At 34.6% G+C, this 19,008-nt stretch overlaps 3 protein-coding genes and 1 long non-coding RNA gene across 8 annotated transcripts in view; 3 read left to right on the top strand and 1 right to left on the bottom strand.

The window, feature by feature from the left end:
- The window catches only part of LOC105270590 (eukaryotic translation initiation factor 2 subunit 3, Y-linked), a 9,593-nt gene extending 4,654 nt beyond the window's left edge, over positions 1 to 4,939 (top strand). The window contains exons 4-9 of the mRNA XM_011311624.1: positions 1,579 to 1,812; positions 2,590 to 2,748; positions 3,027 to 3,256; positions 3,528 to 3,672; positions 3,862 to 4,031; positions 4,534 to 4,939. Coding sequence (XP_011309926.1) covers positions 1,579 to 1,812; positions 2,590 to 2,748; positions 3,027 to 3,256; positions 3,528 to 3,672; positions 3,862 to 4,031; positions 4,534 to 4,770 — 1,175 coding nt within the window. The 3' untranslated portion in view covers positions 4,771 to 4,939. The remainder of the gene's footprint in view (positions 1 to 1,578; positions 1,813 to 2,589; positions 2,749 to 3,026; positions 3,257 to 3,527; positions 3,673 to 3,861; positions 4,032 to 4,533) is intronic.
- A 1,538-nt stretch (positions 4,940 to 6,477) lies between these two features.
- On the top strand, positions 6,478 to 8,515 carry LOC105270588 (ATP synthase subunit s, mitochondrial). 3 transcript variants are annotated; one of them, XM_011311621.1, is made up of 7 exons: positions 6,478 to 6,626; positions 6,732 to 6,934; positions 7,009 to 7,081; positions 7,688 to 7,902; positions 7,976 to 8,138; positions 8,207 to 8,360; positions 8,454 to 8,515. In XM_011311621.1, the coding sequence occupies exons 2-6, from the start codon at positions 6,826 to 6,828 to the stop codon at positions 8,322 to 8,324; spliced, it is 678 nt and encodes a 225-aa protein (XP_011309923.1). In that variant the 5' UTR covers positions 6,478 to 6,626; positions 6,732 to 6,825; the 3' UTR covers positions 8,325 to 8,360; positions 8,454 to 8,515. The 3 variants fall into 3 exon arrangements, with proteins under 3 accessions (XP_011309923.1, XP_011309924.1, XP_011309922.1); XM_011311622.1 differs by having other exon boundaries at positions 6,478 to 6,654; positions 6,736 to 6,934; XM_011311620.1 differs by having other exon boundaries at positions 6,478 to 6,654.
- A 4,027-nt stretch (positions 8,516 to 12,542) lies between these two features.
- On the bottom strand, positions 12,543 to 17,372 carry LOC105270587 (calmodulin). Of its 3 annotated transcripts, XM_011311618.1 has the most exons (5): positions 17,224 to 17,372; positions 16,777 to 17,110; positions 13,446 to 13,620; positions 13,103 to 13,345; positions 12,543 to 12,811 (listed from the first exon to the last, which is right to left on the bottom strand). In XM_011311618.1, exons 2-5 carry the CDS (start codon positions 16,777 to 16,779, stop codon positions 12,783 to 12,785), a joined length of 450 nt encoding a protein of 149 aa, XP_011309920.1. In that variant the 5' UTR covers positions 16,780 to 17,110; positions 17,224 to 17,372; the 3' UTR covers positions 12,543 to 12,782. The 3 variants fall into 3 exon arrangements, with proteins under 3 accessions (XP_011309920.1, XP_011309919.1, XP_011309921.1); XM_011311617.1 differs by having other exon boundaries at positions 16,777 to 17,372; XM_011311619.1 differs by lacking the exons at positions 16,777 to 17,110; positions 17,224 to 17,372 and adding an exon at positions 14,501 to 14,638.
- Positions 17,373 to 17,502: 130 nt separating this feature from the next.
- LOC105270586 (uncharacterized) overlaps positions 17,503 to 19,008 on the top strand; it is a 3,689-nt gene continuing 2,183 nt past the window's right edge. The window contains exons 1-2 of the long non-coding RNA XR_892575.1: positions 17,503 to 18,388; positions 18,653 to 18,721. This is a non-coding gene — a long non-coding RNA (uncharacterized lncRNA). The remainder of the gene's footprint in view (positions 18,389 to 18,652; positions 18,722 to 19,008) is intronic.

Here is a 19,008-nt window from a genome sequence, read left to right as displayed (position 1 = left end):
GGGGGGGGCTGTTTAAATTTCAGAATTTGTCGAACGATGAGGAAATTCTGGGTAGAAATTTTTCGGACAAAGAGAAAATATTTCCCGATGCTATTTTCTCCAATCAGTTATTATTCTCAAGTTTTAATTAAATGGGATTTATTATATCATTTATTGAATTGTGTAGGTAATGAGTGATTTTGAAGGAAAAGTTTTGGAATTGTTTGTGGAAATTTTGAGAGGGAAGAAAGAAATGTCGGAATGATTTTTTTGTAGGAAATTACGAAGCTATTTCAAGGGATAACTTTTGTTTTTCAATTTTTTTTTTGGGGGTCTAAGATATTTTAACATCACGTCAAGCAATGATTCTCGAAATTTATGAGTGTATAATAAAACGAAATGATACAACTGAACATTTTGAAAGAACGCTTTTTATTTATTAATAGTCGGAAATTAAACTGATATCAAGAAAATAATAAATTAATATTCCACCGGATTGAATGAACCGCCATTTCTCAGGGGAGTGACTGTCAGATTAATATTAAACAATTAAACTATCAAGAGAATTATACAACACAATTTTTATGCGGTTGGACTCATCGCCAAAAATTAATTAAAAAGGTTCTTTCGAAGTCTTCAATTTTTTCAATTTTTCTTTTCATTGTCGCTCCGTATTTTTTCAGACTACTACATGATATAAAATTTTTCAAAAACTATAAATAACTTTTGCAAGTAAATACAAATAAGCCTGAATATTAATTATTTCGATGACAATGAATAGTTTAATTTATAGTAACGCATTTTTAGTTAAGATTTGAGAAAAAAAAACTATAAAAAGAGTTTCGTCAATTTGACTTTCAACCATTTTATAATTCTTTTGAAAATTCTAAATTTCATCTAATCCTTCCATCGTCTGAGTAATATGTAGCTTCAGAACAAAAAAGTCTCGACATTTCTTTCTGGGAATTTCTGGAAATTTCTGGGAATTCATTAAGCAACAAAAAAAATTGTTTCACTTTTCCACAAAAATCACGTGTTACCGGGATAAGTTTATAATTACTGAGTGATGGTTTTGTCCTCGACAAAGACTTGATTAGCCTCGTTATTTGTTGAATTAATTCGATACAATGAACACCAGATAAACGCATAACATCGTATCATTCCGCCCCAGAATCCAATTTTAATACTGAGAATATGAATTTTTGACTAAAATTTTAAATATATGTTTTAATCCTTTATATTATTGATGATTAATCATATATGTTTACGTAATTGTCATCACGCACCTGCCATCACTAATAATTTGTATAAAGTTGAAGTATGAAATGAAATAGAGACTGGGGATTCGAGTCCACCATGTTTTCTAGTTTATCCCCCATACTTTAGTCCTCAACGCCAAATTTCTAATAAAAAAATACAATTCAAAGATTTATCCGAAAAGAGTAATGGAATGCATAACTGCCGTTATTATTAGGTGAATTAATGTAACGAATGCGTAAGGAATGAATTTGTAATAAATCTATCTGGATGAATAAATTTCATGTTTTTTTATAAATCAATGGATTTATTACGAAGATTTTTTTTTGGGATTAATTTCAGGATATGCCAATGCTAAAATTTATAAATGCGATAACGAGAAGTGTCCGAGGCCTGCATGCTACATTTCTGGGGGATCAAGCAAGGATGACTCGTTTCCGTGTCTGCGACCTATTTGTTCAGGAAGATTTCAGCTGGAGAGACACGTATCTTTCGTGGATTGTCCTGGTCACGATATTCTTATGGCCACTATGCTGAACGGCGCCGCTGTTATGGATGCAGCATTGCTTCTGATTGGTAACAACAATTATATTCTAATATCTCTTCATATTTACCACTTTTGATTATTTGTTCGATTTAAGGACCGGTTGGATTATCTGGAAAAGATCATTTACTCCAAAATTGGGATTCCTAATTACTCTGGCAATTAATCGTTTTTTTTTTTCAATAATTGTTAGCTAGCGTTCTAGCGGTTGTCAACGACTAGAACGCTAGCTAACAATTATCGGAAAAAACAATTAATTGGCGGAGTAATTAGGAATCCCAATTTTGGAGTAAATTATCTTTCCGAGATACTCCATCCCGCCCTTAACAATATTTTTTGTCCCTCAGCTTTTGGTTTTTAACGGAAGATTTTAAAGCGTCTGATTCCTCGGTTGATTGTTCTAGTAAATGAAAAATACTATTTTGATAATAATAACTTAAATATTGAATCGACGCGCCTGAATCTCATGAATGAATAAAATAATTAATTCCAAATTGAAGATCGCTGGAGGTAACATTTAAACAAATATTTTTTAAAATGCAACTGAAAGAATATAAAGTAGTTTTAAATAAACTAAAATTTTAAATAGACTTTTTTTTTAAATAAACTACTTTTTTGAGTTATCGAAAATATTAATTTGTAAAAAAAATCACAAATACCCAAAAATCGTATTGAATACTTTTGGAAACGTATTTTACGATTTCTCAAATTACTCATTACGCTGTCAATTAGCGTGAATTATTTTATTTTAGCTTTAATTTTTTTTGGGTAGAGAATATTTGACATGAGTATTGTATTTTTTTTTCCAGCTGGAAATGAATCATGCCCGCAGCCTCAAACATCGGAGCACTTGGCGGCAATTGAGATCATGAAGCTCAAACACATTGTTATCCTGCAAAATAAAATTGATTTAGTGAAGGAGGGACAGGCAAAAGAGCAATACGAGCAGATTCTCAAATTTGTGCAAGGTCAGTTATTATCATAACTAATTCCTTGGCGTAATTATAGATCTAATCCATTTCAAGCCATTCAACCTGTCCCAAAATCCGGAAATGATCAGTTACAAATAATTTTTTTGTTATGCTACTCCACACTTTGTAAACAATTGTAAAAATATATCCAGAAGTTTGAATAAGTCATCCTTCTGATGAAAGTAACACAGATGATGACCATATTGTCATTATTTGATGGGGAATGAGACAAAAAATGATGGGGTCGTTACATCTATTTTGAAATTGTGCAACAGGAACGGTTGCTGAAGGAGCTCCAGTAATTCCAATATCTGCTCAACTGAAGTACAACATTGAGGTACTCTGCGAGTACATCACCACTAAAATTCCGGTCCCAATGAGAGACTTCACCTCCGAGCCTAGACTAATCGTTATTCGATCATTCGATGTCAACAAGCCTGGATGCGAAGTTGATGATCTGAAGGGAGGTGTTGCCGGTGGAAGTATTCTGAAAGGAGTTCTCAAGGTAATTCACTTGATTCCCCTCCGATACACTGTGTGTAAAGTGACATTTTACGCATCCCCAAAATTCCACTTACCACTTCCCACATATTACGACAAATTTTGTCACATACCCGCGGCTAGTGTCTTCAAAATCTGCATGATAAAAACTTGAAGAATACTTCACACAATTTTATGCAAATTTTTATATATAATATATATAAATTCTTCTGTGTGTATGATCAATTAATTCAGTAATCACAATATTTTCTATTAATGATTCTTAAACTGTTTAGGTCGGCATGGAAATTGAAGTGCGGCCAGGTCTCGTCTCTAAAGATGGTGAAGGAAAATTGACCTGTCGTCCAATTTATTCACGTGTCGTATCACTTTGTGCTGAACAGAATGAACTGCAGTTCGCTGTCCCGGGTGGTTTAATTGGTGAGTCTCACATAATTTTCCAAACTATAAAAGCCAATCGGAATCAATAAATTCATTTCGATCATTTCAGATATAATTTTGATTCTTTTCTGTAAATCTATAACAGAGTTGAATACATTTTGCTCGCTAATCATAATTAATTAATTAATTAATGACTAATTAGTTGATACTGTGTCTTTGATGCCATAGGTGTTGGAACAAAGATTGAACCAACACTTTGTCGAGCCGATCGTCTTGTTGGGCAAATTCTTGGGGCTGTAGGCGCTCTTCCTAAGATCTTCACTGAACTTGAGATATCGTATTATCTCCTGAAGCGACTGCTGGGAGTGAGAACAGAGGGAGACAAGAAAGGGGCTAAGGTAAACGCTTGAATAATTATTGATTCAACCATGTAAATATTCAATAGTAACACCACTAGTGCAGAAAAATAATCGGATATATTAGAACAGCCTTGTTCGCTTCGTTCGTAGAAAAATCTCTTGTGCTTTACACTCGGAATTTTTTATCAGCGCAATTTGACGCCTTTAATCTCCGAAATGCGACATCAATTACACGTCAAATTAGTCGTTCTTCGGTAGAGAAGCTTGAGGAAAATATCTGATTAATTTCGAAGCTCGAGTCATATTCGGGGATTATTTTTTTCACTCAAATTTCAGCCGATGGAATTGCACAATTGGTGCGATGCCATTTGTTGATGTTAGAGTTGTAAGAATAATCTCCATCTTCTCTTTGTATTAAAAAAAAAAATGTTACCGTGATGATTTGATACTGACTAAATTCAGTCCTCTTACATTTTCTGAATAAACTTCCTCGGTGTTAATGACGCAGATTTTGATGAAATATTGTTTAAACTTTGTTTAGGTTCCGAAGTTATCGAAGAATGAAGTTCTGTTGGTGAATATCGGATCGTTGAGCACTGGAGGTCGTGTACTGGCTACGAAGGCCGATCTGGCTAAAATCAGTCTCACCAATCCTGTTTGCACGGAGATAGACGAGAAAATTGCGCTCTCCCGACGTGTCGAGAAACATTGGCGTTTAATTGGATGGGGTCAGATTCGCGGAGGTGAAACGATCGAGCCCGTCATCGATCGCAAATAGATTTAAATAAATAAATTATTGTTTTTCATTTTACTTACAATTATTTACCATCTAATTGTATTTGTACGTGAAGCAATAATTGGCTCGTTGAACGTATCACGAAGGTTCTGTACAAGTGATTTAATAATAAACTCGTACGCCTTTTCTGCGGAAAGACTACAAATTATTATTGTTGCTATTTTTATTTATTCCATGACCCAACAGCACAAGACCAATGACTTCAAATTAAATATCGGAGTTATGAGATACTTTTATGATAATTATGAATTTTTAAATTTCAGTGAATACCTCCTCTATTGTCATGTTCCCCTGATACTTTTTCAAAAATTTCGAATTTTCACATTTGAGTGAATACCTCCTCCATTGTCATGCTCCCCTGAAACTTTTTCAAAAATTTCGAATTTTTCAATTTCAGTGAATACCTCCTCCATTGTCATGCTCTCCTGATACTTTTTCAAAAATTATGAATTTTTAAATTGCAGTGAATACCTCCTCGGATCTCCTGTTCTCCTGATACATTTTCGAAAATGTTTAATTTTCAAATTTCAGTGAATACCTCCGCGATGTTCATGCTCTCCTGCTGCTTTTTCAAAAATTTTGAATTTTCAAATTTCAGCGAATACCTCCTCCATTGTCATGTTCCCCTGATACTTTTTCAAAAATTTCGAATTTTCACATTTCAGTGAATGCCTCCTTTATTTTCATGCTCCCCTGATACTTTTTCGCAAATTTTGAATTTTAAAATTTCAGTGAATATCTCTTCGAGGTTCATGTTCTCCTGATACTTTTTCAAAAATTTTGAATTTTCAAATTTCAGTGAATACCTCCTCAATTGTCATGCTCTCCTGATACTTTTTCGAAAATTTTTAATTCTCAAATTTCAGTGAATACCTCCGCGATGTTCATGCTCTCCTGATACTTTTTCAAAAATGTTGAATTTTTAAATTTCAGTGAATACCTGCTCGATTTTCATGCTTCCCTGATACTTTTTCAAAAATTGTGAATTTTTCAACTTCAGTGAACACCTCCTCAATTGTCATGCTCCCCTGAAACTTTTTCAAAAATTTCGAATTTTTCAATTTCAGTGAATACCTCCTCCATTGTCATGCTCTCCTGATACTTTTTCGAAAATTTTGAATTTTTAAATTGCAGTGAATACCTCCTGGGATCTCCTGTTCTCCTGATACATTTTCGAAAATTTTTAATTTTCAAATTTCAATGAATACCTCCTCAATTGTCATGCTCTCCTGCTACTTTTTCAAAAATTTTGAATTTTCAAATTTCAGTGAATACCTCCTCAATTGTCATGCTCTCCTGCTACTTTTTCAAAAATTTTGATTTTTCAAATTTCAGTGAATACCTCCTCAATTGTCATGCTCTCCTGCTACTTTTTCAAAAATTTTGAATTTCCAAATGTCAGTGAATACCCGCTTGATTTTTATGCTCCCCTGATACTTTTTCAAAAATTTCGAATTTTTCAATTTCAGTGAATACCAATTTCGTAACGCAAAAAATAACATTCACCCCGTCGACTAATCCCTCTGACAGTGGGACTGCTACTGAGGCAGTTACCGCGTCGACTGACCGACAGACACCCCCACTGCATGTCGCACCCTCTCTCCCTTAGGATGAGGTACTACGATGCCCATGGGGTCACTCAAACCCCCAGAACTGACCCTCTACTTTAGTCAATCCTCTCTGGTTGGAGCTTTAGGCACTGACAAAAATCTCGGAACTAAATAAATTCTCTTTACATACAGTTCAATTACTTTTTTGAACTCCATCAGGCGCGTCAAATGCTCATCATTCATCAGCTTATTAGTTCGATATTCATCGTAACAATATAATCTAGAATGGTATATTTTCCATGCTCTCCAAATTCCTGTGAGAGACTTTCCAAAAAATAATGTGTTTCTCATTTTTTCCAAATTGTTATCTAATAATTACATTGATTTTTTCAGAAAGTATGGAATTTGCGCGTATGGAAAATTAATTCTCCATGATTTAATAGTTTTCTGTAGGCCACTCTCTCCGAAAACGCAAAATATCCTCGCCATGTATATTATTCCTAGGAATTCATCCGCTCCCCGAAGTTGGATCAATCATTTTTGCAATAATAAAATTCCATCGCGTTATTTAACGTGTGCAATTCCTGTGCCGAATGGTATGAAGCCAGAAATATGAATTATTAATATATTCCCAACTGCAAATAGTAATTTTGAAATATTTTTACGGAAGTACTGAAACTTGAAAATCCATACCGAATCTCCAGGCGTCCACTTTTTCACTGGTTAATTGCGGTATTTAACAGGTAATTATTCAAGATTCTTCTTTCTGAATTCTAGAATCGGAAAATTATAACTTGCATATCAATGAAATGTAGACAGCCTATGATTATTTCTAAAAAATAAATGAAATTGATTAACAAAAAAAGGATAGGTTTAAAGATTAAATATTTTCTGCGATTTGTTGAACAGAGAAAATACATCTGAAATGTGAAAACTAGAATATCCAAAATTAATCGAACTATAAATGCAAATTGTTTAACGGACGAATAGGAAAATATGAAAATGAAAAGAAAACCTGTCGAGATCACCTGAAAAATGCAATTTCTATTTATTATATTTATTAAATAACGACAAATCGCAAAAATGTTTTATTTTTTAACGTCAATCCCACAGTACGTTCATGAAAAAAAATGAAAAATGGAAAAAAATGAAAAAACCAAAATTTTGGTTTTATATGGGTCTAGAAAACTTCATGGCTCCACGAATTTTCAACTTGAAGAGTTCTATTTGATCTGAAAATGTTTAAACTTTTCCCAACAATCCGCCCGATGCACCTGAACCCCATATCACTAACAAGGAAACTTTTCCCATTACTTAAAAAAATTGAGATTTTATTCGAGTGATTAAAGAGTTTCTGAGACACGAATTAAGGAAGTGGGACCTGATCAGGCTTGTGCTGAGTGGTTGTTGAGAAATGGAGCCTCTGTTAAGTGGACAGACGGTCGTGCTTACCTTAAAGACTACACTGCTCTTCTCCAGAGGACAAAGGTCGACAAGTCCTCTTACATCCAAGGGGTTGATGCCACCGATTCAGCGATTAGTCACGAAGGCTTTCCACATTTTGGTAATTTCTTCACTTGAAGTATCAGAACAACCAGTGATTATAATTTATGCTCTAATGTTCCAATGATTTTCAGCTGGATGTAAATATATCGAAGAGATCAAACTCATTAATTGTATGTATGTTGGGAATAACAGCCTGAATTTATTACATCTGCTAAAAGACTCTTTACGATATCTCGAGATTTCTAACTGTGGAAATGTCACCGACAGGGGACTCGAGCATTTGAAAATTTTACAGTGAGTTTTTGGAAAAATGAGATTGAGTAAAATATTTGAGATTTTCTCTTGTGTGGTTCTTGTTTTAGAAAATTGAAGGTGTTGAAGCTTTCGGATCTTCCAGGAGTTGAAAATGGCACAGTAGTCACTGAAGACTTGAAGAAATCTCTTCCAAATTGTCAAATTGATTTTAAAAGGAGTTCTTAAATTTTTTACAGTCTTCAGTCTCTAAATGTTACACTGGTGAATTCAATTGAATTTATAATTCTTCTTTTTTGCGAAAAAGATTATTTTCTTCGTCGACTATTCCTAATGACTATCCCCTTTCATTTACAGACGCAAATACTGAGGATTAAGTGAAAAATTCGTGAGAAATAAACGAAAAATATAAAATATTACAGCGGCGTTTTATGATTTTAGAAGAGAAATTTATGAGTTTAGAAAAAAAAATATTCAAACGACGTTGATATATTTTCTTAGCTCCAAAAGATTATTCTTGAAATTTCTTGAACTACGGACATCAAGAAAATTACTTTGAACGATAAATACCAGATGATTAAGAAGTTTATTTGTCAATTTCCCCTTGCCCTTGAAAAACGGAAAATCGGGAAAAATCGAATGGTCCAGCAGTAAAATGGAATGCGACTGATGACCCATTTATGGCGACCGAAAAAAATTATCCTAAGAGAAACTCCTCAAATAACCACAATGAACATATTCCATGAATATTCCCTAGGATAAAGCCCTCTTCATCGTGAGAAAATTCTACATTTTGCATTTACTATTTACGAATAATTGCGCCAATTAAAAAATAATAAAAATTGATGAATTAAAGAAGAGGATAATCCAGTGCCTTTCGCTTAAGGTGGTTGTCGCGCGACAGTCTCTGTAAAAAGTTTATCCGCTGTAAAACGGGCCAGTTTAGAACACAATCTTTTAGCGGTATATAGTCTCACTTGATTGATTGCATTGTGCATGGATAGCTAAAGCATAACTATATATTTTCCATATTAACTATTTTCAATTATATAAATTTATGAATTTCCGATAATTATATTCCGTAAACCAAACGGTCAATCGATTTGATTTTTTTTTCTGTATTTCCTCCCACGATGTATATTCCACGTTTTTTTTTTATTTCTGAAACTGTCGAGCCGTTGATTTTTAAAAAATTCTAATCGGCAAAACTCCATTTAAACACGTGTTAAATCACTCGAATTTCAAAAATTTATATCTCAAGTTCAAAACGGTCAATTGCAAACGGAAAAGGCTCATTTTGTTGCTAATTTTTCAAACTATTCACCATAAAATTTTTAACGAAAACTGTCGAAAAAAAATTCTACGCGACAACAACCTTAGATGAAAATTCACGGAAGACACATTCTTTCCTTCTGGAAAGAGTTCACCCTAAAAAATAACCACCCCATCCCTCAGATAAATCGATCCTGAATAAATATTCCATGAATTTTTTTGTAGAATAAAAAATTGTCTATAATTGTGAAAATTGACACGTTTTCACGTTATCCACCTTACCCTATTGACCTAAATTTTAAATTTTCATAATCCATTTTACGAACGCATGCGCGACAGTGGCATAATAACGGTATACACACCCTGAAATCGACCTGCCAACAACCCCACCATTATCACCGACAATTTCTATATTTCATCCATTCACGACACGTTTAATTATCACAAATAAAACTCATCGATTATCTTCTAAAAATTGCCTAAAGATTACCTAAAATTGCCTAGAGTAAATAACGATATCGCGAATAAAAAAAAATAATGTACCTTCTTCGTGTTCATAGAAACAACAGATTTTTCAATATTTGTGACCTAAAAATGAGGATACATTTATTTAGTCTTTTATGATCAATGCGATGTAGGTCACCAGAAATACAAGTTCTTCTTCAGTTTATTTCTCCACCGCTTCTCTCAGTATCTTCTTTCAATATTAAATAATAAGTGACTGAAGAAGTTCTTCCATCCTTTGTTTATCTTTTTTCTTTTGTTTAAATTTAATTATATATAATATATATTACATATATATTATGACTGAACCACCGACACGTCTGATGTTTTTTTTTTTATGCAACTTCAATTATTTACTCCAATTTATTCATCTTTTGTTTGAGTGGTTTACCCCTTCTAAATCGTTTCGGTGTAATTATCATATTGTTCTTGAGTGATGTCCTTTAATCATTGTTTGAGTACCATTGTACGAATCACACGTCATTAACGCCAGTGTTAATTAGCTCACAGAAAATTCTCTTCACCCTTGTGTTCATAAACTGACACTCATCCCTGGAAGTGTCCTTGATAGTTCCATCAACGAAATTATTATTCTACATTTCCCTTTCCCTTCAATTTTTCATATTCCTTTCATCTCATTCGTGATTCTAGCAAAGTGGTGTCGACGTTTTTCTTTTTTTTATTTTATTTTATCAATTAATTTTCTTTGTTTTCCTCAAATACAATTATCTTTTTTTTCACCCTTTGAAGCCAGGAAATAAATAACAAGAAGGCAGAGGCTTGCGAGAAAGATAGAAAGTTTTTTTTTACTTTTTAATTTTTTAATTTTTTTTTTGGTGTTTTCATTTATTTGACTTATTTTCTCGTTTTTTTTTTTTTCGATAGTAGGAATGTCGAGGTCTAGACGTTTTTCTTCACTTGATTTTCTTTAGAATTTGATTTAATAGAATATTATTAAATATTGTTAAACTGCACAAAAATTTCGAATAAATTTTACCATGTAATTATGGAAATGATAATTGTTTTTTCATTGATTGAAAAGACGAAGGCAAAATAAGTAGATGAAAAATAAACAAGAATTAAACAAATGCCAATGAGGAAAGAACATGTCTCACGTCCCTCGTTTAAAGGCTTTACGGTATCATTACAGTTTCATTGATGTTTTTTGTTCTTCCAATTGGTTTCTTTTTTCCACTTTTCTTTTTTTTATAGATTATTCTTGTGCATTACTTAGATAAATTGAATTATGGCTTGCTAGACAATTTTTTGTTGTTTTCTTCTTTCCTTTACTTTACTAGTAATGAGACATTGAGGGGGTGAGGAGATCCCGACGCAGTTTTAAGACATTAATAAACCCACTTAAATAGACATAATGTTATTTTTTTGCTTTTTTTTCCATTTGTTGTTTCATTTTTCAACTACGAAAAAACAAGCTATGACTCCATTTAAAACGGAATTTTTTCTTCGCTTCTCATCTTGGAATTTAATTGAAATTCTTAATGATTTATATCGATATTCATGTATTTTTTCATCATTTTTCGTGTATGTGTGTTTTTTTTTATAATGTAATACAAGTGTAAGTTTAAACTTGTAATTAATGGAGGATCGAGCACAGTGCTCTCTTGATACATGTAACAATGAGCATAAAGTATTTTTTTTTTTATTTTTTTATAATTGGTTTTGGTTTTTTAATAATAGGTTTTTTCATTAATTTTAAAAGAAGGGGTGTGTGTTAAATTGTGTATTTGTGTATGAGTGTACATGTATAATGCGTCTGTTTTCGTGTTAATCATCTTTTTCTAATTTTAATTTAGTTTACACATATATTTTTTTCTTAAAAAAATGTACACTTGGAACAAAATTTGATGAACCCACAGCCGATGACGACTCCGTGGTATTTTCCTTTTTTTTTTTATTCTTTAACTAACATTAAATTTAGCAACGAACTTTTATTTTCTTCATTATTCTTATTTCTTTATTACTGTTTTTTTTTTTCTTCTGAAAAAGGTGCATCAAACTTTATTCACGGAAAAGCTCATTCGAGTCATACTTTCTGTTATTTCATTTTTTTTTTGTTGATTTAAAAAGCGCATGAAGAATTTTTCTATTATTAAAAAGAATATAGTAATTAATTCACATGATTTTCGGAGGCGGATGGAAGCAAAAGGGGGAGGAGGGGAGATAGAAACAAAGGAAAATTATTATTTAAATTATCACGTTAAGGATGAAGGATTGTTTTCCTCTCTCTTCGATTAACCGCGACTTTTCCGTGCATACACCTTAAATTTTCTTCATAATATTAATAATTTTTTTTTCATCAAAATGATGTACTTTTTTTTTTGTTTCATCATTTTGCTTTATCTTCACTCACCGATTGGTGTTCGTACATTATGCAAACGTGGCAAACACACATTGTATTCTGTTATCTCTTTTTGTTTTTTATTATTTATTTTTCACCATTCAAGGGAACAGCATAAACGATGATAACTTAATCAAATAATTAGAAAAAGGGTTGTATATGTGTGTGTGTATGTGTGTATGTGGGGAGGGTATGTGTGAGAGAGAAAGAGAGATAGATAGATAGACTGAAAAAAAAAAAAAAGTTGAAAAAGCCTCTGTCCCTAAAATTTATTGATGATAAATATTCAAGACAAAAAAAATATGAAATAATTTTTCAATTGAAAAAAGGAAATAAAACAAATAATTAAATATCACCAGGTCTGCTGTCCTCTTGATAAGTAATAAGGGCTCTCAATTATTTTTTTTTTGTTTCCTTTTTTTTTTTAGACTTCTTTACATCCTGGTACAAGGTTGATTTCGTAAATTCACTTTTTGTGTTGTTTATTTGAATTTTTTTTAGTACGTCAACACCACTCCAAGTCGCGAGTTTTCCCAGCACACAGGTTGTATTCACTTTGATGTCATCATTGTGACAAATTCTGAAAAAAAAAGCGTAAAAAAAAAAAATTAAAACTGCACTTCTAAATCATTCATTAGTTTTTTTTTTCGTGGGCGATTACATCATGAAATAGTCGAATGAAAATGATGTCACGAGACTTTAAACACAGGTCAGCTTCAATTAAATTGTTAATTATGTTCAAATTAATTGTCTCAACTGAATAATGGATGACAATTGAAGTGAATTGATGGGATTCAATTACGCATTATCATTTCAGTTCCCACATCTTCCTTTTCATCCCTAATTTTAATCTCTCCGATCGAATATCTACCTTCATAATTAACTTGGCCATCTCCATCGATATCAGCCTCTCGAATCATCTCATCTACCTCCTCATCGGTAAGTTTCTCCCCCAAATTTGTCATAACGTGTCTGAGCTCTGCTGCTGATATAAAACCATTGCCATCTTTATCGAACACCCTGAATGCCTCTCTGATTTCCTCCTCACTGTCGGTATCCTTCATTTTGCGTGCCATCATTGTCAGGAATTCAGGGAAATCGATGGTTCCATTGCCTACGAAATAACATTTCCCCCAAGGAGAAAAAAAAAAAATAAAAAATTATCAAACTCGTCCCAAAACTTTGATCACCCCAGCCCCTCATCAGACTCTTACCATCAGCATCTACTTCATTAATCATATCCTGCAACTCAGCCTCTGTTGGATTTTGACCAAGTGAACGCATCACAGTTCCCAACTCTTTGGTTGTGATGGTGCCATCACCGTCTTTATCAAAGAGCGAAAATGCTTCTTTGAACTCGGCAATTTGTTCTTCTGTCAGTTGATCAGCCTGAAAAAATAATCATAGAAATTAATCTAGTAGATATCACTCTCAAGAAAAAGAAAAAAAAAAGTCAAAATAATCTATACAACTGAAATTTTTCAGCCCACAATTATCCTCAATTCATCGTCTTTATCACGATTTTGTCTGATACCTGCGACAATTCTCTATCTTCTTCGATAATCTACAGATACCGTGATAACGATCCACTCTGCGCTATTTTTCTCCCATCATTACACATTGATAACCCTCCCTCTCCCCCGCCAATCGCCAAATTAAATAATTAATGATGTAAACTTATTGCAAGCTAATGGTAAGCGCCACGCCCATCCATACAAAATTAACTCCACGTGAATTAATTATCATATGACTAACGGCCCTAACTGCTGTCATCTCATCCCAACCCCTAGTTAAAGTTCCAAAAATCGTTCCAACGAATAGTTCTAAAAATAATAAAACGCCAGACTCAAAAAAAATCTAAAAACACGCAAAAATAAAATCCTCATTTCATCCCCTCACGACCCTAAATTATCATCAATCAATTGAATTTCACAATCAATTTTCCCACCAAAATCCAAATAAACTATTTAAATAATCTCCTTGAAAACAAAATCACGATAAATGCACTTAAAACGTCGGCGTCACCTGGATATCCAGGGATTCCGTTTGACCTGAGGGGGTTTAGGGTGAATCCACTTATAAAAATCGACATTGCACCATGAAGAGTTGCAACCCCGTCGAAAGCACCCCCACATACCTCAAAAAATAATAAAAAAATAACCCATTCAACAAACAATAAAATTCCCCAACTGCTAAATAATCCACCCCTAACCCACCCAGACAAACAATAACCAGGATTAACCTGTGACCCAGCCTACACAATACCCACCATTTTTGCGTGCTCTTAATCACCAATATCCTAAATATTTACACCGACAGCAAAATGATCAGTGCTCAATAAATTTTATAAAAAAAAAAAACCAACATGAGTCGTAGAGGGATATCGTAACTGTTCGACGTGTCACCGACGACTAATTCTATTGCACTAAAAAAATCTCCCTTAAGCAGGGATATAACGAAAGAATAAGGGGTAGGGGAGGGGAAAAAAAAGGTTGCTTAGACCCCCCGACGAATGCGGTGAGGGGGTAGGAAAGATAGTGGTTAAAGCAGGGGCTGCACGGAGGCACCTACTGCGAAAATCAATAGTGTGGTATATAGTACAATGGCTGATTGGCGAATGCCGCAACGCGCTACGATCATACCCTCCCCCCCATCCTACCCCCTTCTTCAACCCCCTCACCCTCTCCCTTTCGCCCCTTTCTCCTTTTTATCCCCCATCGCCCCTTTCACCCCCTCAAACCCCTCCCGCACCATTCTTCTTCACTCACCCTTACTTTATTTCCCTCGTCTGATTCCTGTTTCACATCTGTCTCATCATCCCTTAACCCTTAGGTACTAAAAAGTGTACAAAACACTGGGCAATGAGAGTTAGTTTATTGATATCTACCCCTCGAGGTGGACACACACTATTAATAATGAAAGTGTAGGGAATAATTGGTGTAATGGTTTCTCTCAGCACAATATTTCATGATTTCCGTGTTAGTGTTTTTACTTTATTTCGTTTGGTTGTTTCCTTGATTATCTCACTCTCTATGTCTGACACATTTTAAACGGAACCTCTTGAGCTGGCCTGCGTTCCAAATGACCTTGGCACAATGGTAGTACACTGTAGTCTTGATACCCGAAAAATGTGCGCAATAACAATTTTCATTTTGTCGTTAGTCGGGGTGATGTGAAAATGTTGTAGCAATCGATACTCTTGTAGATGATACGAGGAAAAATAGGTCTTCAAGGTGAATTCAAAATACAATTATCCGTGCAATTATCCAGGGTAATGTTATTGAGAGATTGAGAGATTGAGGTGTTGTAGATGAGAGGAATGAAGAGGAACAGTGAATCATCATCCAAATATTCGCATGACGCCTTTTGACTCATGGAGAACAAGTGCAAATGAAGTAATGTTTGAATATATTTATTGAGGGGGGGGGGGGGCTTTTGGTACAACTGCCTGTCTGCAAATGGACTTTCAGTTTTTTTTTTTCTCTCTCTCAATACGATGGAATGCCGGTTACCGGTCGTCAACTGACAACCGCGATGGCGGTCTACCGTTCATTATTGCCAACGTGGAGCCATCAAATCCCTCCAATTATTTCTACCCAACTCCAAATGATAATCAATGAAACCCGAATTTTTTTACCTTTTTCCAATAATTTATCCCCCTTTTTCTAGGTGAAAAATTCCGACATTTTGGAGTGACGGCAAACACCGATCGATGCTGCGCGAGCATGTATGCGTATTTGCCCCTCTTCCACTTTTCCCTCACCCCAAAAATGACTATGGGTGTGCGCAGGGGTAAAGAGGGTGTGTTAACACTCCCATGTATTATCGTTATAATTTTCATAACGATAATGAAACAATTGATTTTTCACTGATATTAACCGGTAAGTAAACTATACGAAAAAACAATACCAGACAAAAAAAAACCCCACAATTTTTTCATCCAATATTTTAATATAAATATAACGAATAAAATGAGAAAAAAAAATAAGTGTAAACGGTCGATACATAAAGAGGCAAAAATAGACATGCGGATCGATTTTAGCTCTGCCCCATTTTCCCCCCGGAAAAATTGGACAGAAAATCAGCCGAATTTTTCCCTTCTGGGAAATTCTCTGGATGTTCAATAACTACCCCCTCCCCCCCTCTCTCTCTCTCTCCCCCACCCCCTCACCTAGTCCAATAGAGGTGGAGTGAATTGAATCAACAAATATAGATATTTGTGAGAATTTGATCCTGATTTTACAGGGTACATGATAAACTCGATGAAAATACTGTAATGGCTCGAGATAACCGGCGCACGTTGAGAGTCATTCTCCCACCGATCATGAAATCTGTTTAGAAAAATACACTATTTGATCCACGTGTACGCAGGCGTTGCGTCCATTCCCAAGATTAATACGAAATGAAAGAAAAAAGAAAAACATAATGCGAAGATATTGGATGAATCGTCACTGACACCATCAATATCAAATAATGATTGATTACCATTGACAGATAATTTTTTGGTTATAAAATGATGAGTAATGTATGTATGAAGAGACTCACCATTTTGGCTTTACAATAGTTATTCTCCTACTGAAAACCCACGGGTTGTTCTTTCTCGGAAAGCTGAGGTGGGGCGTCAAGGGGGCTGATCAGGTAGGACTCCGAATCAAGTTTACCACTTTAAATCCACCGAAAAATGATAATTCCAAGGAAACTCCCTCTTCTGACGACAATCAGATGAAAATATCTCCCAAGAAGTTCGATACGTCCTCTCAAAGCAGCTCAGCAATTGACAATATTATTTAATATCGACGATACTACAAACCGATAGACGTGAAAAATCCGTCGGCTTTTTTTCTTCTTCGATATCAATCGTCAAACGTCGGCGAAAGCGCTTGAACGGCAAATAAAAATCGTGTAATACGTCGTTGCTAAAACGGTATTACTAACATCGATATTAACTGTATTGATATTAATATCAGTGTTTTATTATATTTTTCTATTTACTTAACAAATGAAATGAAGAAAAATAACCGAACTGATGGCTAAAATTTTGTTCTTTATCTTTTTTTTCTCGTTTCTTTCGCTTTTTTTTTTTTTTCAGTCGTTATATCCGGCCGACGGGAAACGCACTCAGAACAGCAATGGAGGACTCCTGTTGACCGTACGATGCTCGGTGGTATCACTACGCCGCAGGCACACCACCAGGGACACCAGAACCTCTGGTTTTTATTGTGTTAGTGTTGGATGGTGTATGCGCAGTTGTAGCGAATGGAGTTTTGCGCATCGGGGATACACAACTCTGATAGCACCATTGTGTGTGTATTGGTGAGTTATGAGAGAGATGGATCTATAATGATGATGGGGATGAGGAAGAGAGATGTGTTTGTATGCTCGGGCCAATGGCGATGGTAAACTATTAAGGGGTTAGAGGAGGAATCGCCGTGGATGGTGCGGAGGGGAGGCAGCTCGAGGGGCGCGTCGCGCACTTCCTCCGCGACGCTAAGCTAGCGCTTTTTTCCCACCTCTAATCTTTAAAATTTAGGGAATTTCTCTTTATAACATTGCATATCAGCTCTTCAAAATAATAACAATCTAATTATTTTATTTTTCATCTCATTTCCTGTCATCTCATCTGTCTATTATGATAATGATTCCGATGAATTTGGATTTTGAAAATTTGTCAATTTGGAAATTCGGGGAAGTTTTTTGTGGGGTGAGTTTTGGGCGGGGATTTTCAAATTTTTGAAAATATCGATTTAGGTTATTGGGGTATTGAATTTTGGGGGTGAATTTTGTCTGGGTTTTCTTTTTTTTTTCGTGGAATTTTCAAATGAAAATGTGTGGCTTGACTCGGGGTGCGGTTCTTGTTTACTAGACGGGTCCGGGCGAACTAAGCAAGACTCGTGATTGGCCGTCGCGCACCTGCAATGCGTCAGACGCGCGGCCACCGCCGCCGTTGACGCTGTAACGCGTTATACACCAGGGGGTCCTCGATTCTCTGCACAACGCGCTAAAACGACGCGACTTGCGCCAGCGCTGTTAAAGGCTAAACCCGCCTTTTTACCTATGTAGCCAGAGAGACTCCGATCGCATCTGCCGCCGGCTAAACTCCACGGATCAAAGACAACCTGAAGAAGCCCTTCCTCCCTCATCCAAACAATATCCCCAAGTATATTATTCTATATATCATCGATATATACTCACTCATATTCACTTATACTCACTCATATTCAGGTATATATTAACCGAAATATTTTTATCGAAAATCCTACATGTCATGCCAGTATATACAGTATACCCCATATATATATTATATATCAAAATATATGTGAGTTATATTCAAATATATATTGCATATATTTATTATGATAAATATAATTTCGAAATAAAAAATGTTGCTTAGTTATAATTTTTCCATTATATACTTTTTCAGGTCGGAAATATATCGCGGTTATATTCCCGGGTGAAGATGCGGTTGGCGAGATATATTTTAGGTACAAGTGTACGTATACTTTTCTGTTACGCACGGGATTTTCATCCCTTTTTCTTTTTTTCCGTCTCTTTCGTCATTATTTTCACTTTTTTAACGCGAAATTATACATTATTATTAAATATCTTTATTTAATTATGTATATCAACTGATATAAACTGATATATCAGATGGACTACTAGGGATTCATTGATTTTTCTATCAGAGATTCATCTGAATTTTTAATTATGAGTTTGAGTTTCTCGTTTTAAAAAATTCGGGGTTTCGCATGACGGATGATCATTCATGTTTCAACGAAT

The sequence above is a fragment of the Fopius arisanus genome, unplaced genomic scaffold, assembly GCF_000806365.1.
Source record: "Fopius arisanus strain USDA-PBARC FA_bdor unplaced genomic scaffold, ASM80636v1 scaffold00091, whole genome shotgun sequence".
NCBI classification, from domain to species: Eukaryota; Metazoa; Arthropoda; class Insecta; order Hymenoptera; family Braconidae; genus Fopius; species Fopius arisanus.
The sequence above is the reverse complement of the archived record's forward strand: the minus strand, read 5'-3'. Positions and strand labels throughout refer to the sequence as shown.